This window comes from Pteropus alecto, unplaced genomic scaffold, assembly GCF_000325575.1.
Source record: "Pteropus alecto unplaced genomic scaffold, ASM32557v1 scaffold98, whole genome shotgun sequence".
Taxonomy (NCBI): Eukaryota; Metazoa; Chordata; class Mammalia; order Chiroptera; family Pteropodidae; genus Pteropus; species Pteropus alecto.
The window spans coordinates 4,187,037-4,189,260 of record NW_006443570.1 but is presented as its reverse complement, the minus strand read 5'-3'; the positions used below and the strand labels follow the sequence as shown (position 1 = coordinate 4,189,260).

Genomic DNA, 2,224 nt, shown 5'->3' with positions numbered 1-2,224 from the left:
GAGAGAAATGGGGCGTTTCTCATCCTCCCTCCACATTTCTGTCCTTTCTCTCTGATATGCCAGTTTCCCATCACTCATTTAATGACTTCATCCTTTAAATTCTAGACCCTGCCTCACACCCTTAGGTGTTTTTGCACCCTCTACCTTCACAGTCATCCATTTGGCCCAGGATAACATACCTCACCAGGCTGTCCTAACCCATCACCCCAAGACAAACTGGGATAAAGAAACTGAGAGTGGGAGTTTGGGGCAAAGTCAGGAGGCTGAATTTCCTCCTTCCCTGTCTACAGCCTTAGGGGGAAGGCTCCTTTGGGGGGTGGGAAGAGTGAAGGGGCAGCTGGGTTGAATTTGTCCAAATCTAATAACTCTGGAGCCTATTGAAGGCCTTGGGGGTTGGGAAGGGAGGAAAGTCTTGAATATTCCTCTAACTTCCCCCCTCTCTGGTCCCTTCTTTGCAAAAGTCTTTGAAGAAAGATGTTTTTGACGCTTCCACGTCGCTCTCAGATGGATGGGCTGCCGGTGATTGAAGTGTCTTTGTCATGCTAATGCTTGGGGGGTGATGGATGGGCGCTAGGGCTGCCAAACTCTGGCCCGCAGCGCCCATTGGCCTGGGAGAGATCACATGCGCCCCGCCACCCCTACTCCCTACCCCTTTCCTGGGGGAGCGCTGGCCCAGGCGATCTGGGCCAGGCCATGGACGCAAGCTTCAGCGCTGTGACATACTACCGAAAGGTTGTAGGGCAAGAGGGTGTCTCCCCAAAACGGGCCGACCCTCCTGCGGCCTCCACGCATGGACTATAATAGGATGAACTCTTTCCTTGAGTACCCACTCTGTAACCGGGGACCCAGCGCCTACAGCGCCCACAGCGCCCACAATGCCCCTACTTCCTTCTCCCCCAGCTCGGCTCCGGCTGTTGACAGCTACGCAGGCGAGACCCGCTATGGCGGGGCACTACCCAGCCCCGCGCTCCAGCAGAACTCAGGCTATCCCGTCCAGCAGCCGCCTTCCGCACTGGGAATGCCCTTCCCCAGCTCTGCGACTTCGGGGTACGCCCCGGCAGCCTGCAGCCCCAGCTATGGGCCTTCTCAGTACTACCCTCTGGGCCAATCAGAAGGAGATGGAGGCTATTTTCCTCCTTCGAGTTATGGGGCTCAGCTAGGGGGCTTGTCCGACGGCTATGGAACGGGTGGAGCGGGCCCGGGGCCGTACCCTCCGCCGCAGCCCCCTTACGGGAACCAGCAGACCGCAAGCTTTGCACCGGCTTATGCTGATCTCCTCTCCGAGGATAAGGAATCGCCCTGCCCGTCTGAACCCAGCACTCCCACAGCCCGGACCTTCGACTGGATGAAGGTTAAGAGGAACCCACCCAAGACAGGTAGGGCTCAGGCGTGGCCACCCCCTCTCCGGGGGCCCAAAGCGGATGTGCTTCTCCTGCACTGAGGTGTTCTGAGCCCAAGGTAGCTTCCTCTCTCTGAGACGCCCTGGTAGAGGCAGGTAAGAACATTCTGCCCCGTTTCAGGCTGGGTGGGGTCTCCCTACCCAGTGAGTGCCGAGTTACCCTTAAGGGTAAGTCTCCACATTGACCGCCCACTTCCTGATCTGTGTGCCCACCACAGGCCCAGGACCCAACGTGCCTGCGGGGCGGGATTGGAAGTGTGGGGAATGTTGCTCTAGATTTGGAGATCACCTGGGCGGGGGCGGGGGTGGGCGCCTGGTGATCTATGGGAACTTTGATTGCTGAAGTTGGACAGAATGGTGAATGGGGCTGCAGAGCTGGCCCGGGAGGAGGGGAGGAGAAGGAGAAAGAGCTGAGAGAACTGACGTGGCCCTTCTCTGCCCCGCCCCTAGCGAAGGTGTCGGAACTGGGCTTAGGGGCGCCCGGCGGCCTCCGCACCAATTTCACCACCCGGCAGCTGACTGAGCTGGAGAAGGAGTTCCATTTCAACAAGTACCTGAGTCGGGCCCGGAGGGTGGAGATCGCCGCCACCCTGGAGCTCAACGAGACGCAGGTCAAGATTTGGTTCCAGAACCGGCGCATGAAGCAGAAGAAGCGTGAGCGGGAGGGAGGCCTGGTGCCCCCAGCCCCTCCAGGCTGTTCCAAAGAGGCGGCTGGAGACACCTCCGATCATTCGACAGGCACCTCCCCGGAGGCCTCGCCCAGCTCCATCACCTCCTGAACTCAAACCTCCCAGCCGACTGGGCTCCTGGGCTCCGCAGCGCCTC

General features: G+C 59.4%; 1 protein-coding gene across 1 annotated transcript; it reads left to right on the top strand.

Moving 5' to 3' along the window:
• Positions 1–786: 786 nt before the first annotated feature.
• On the top strand, positions 787–2,224 carry HOXB1 (homeobox B1). The gene is made up of 2 exons (XM_006924754.1): positions 787–1,376; positions 1,850–2,224. The coding sequence occupies exons 1-2, from the start codon at positions 791–793 to the stop codon at positions 2,176–2,178; spliced, it is 915 nt and encodes a 304-aa protein (XP_006924816.1). The 5' UTR covers positions 787–790; the 3' UTR covers positions 2,179–2,224.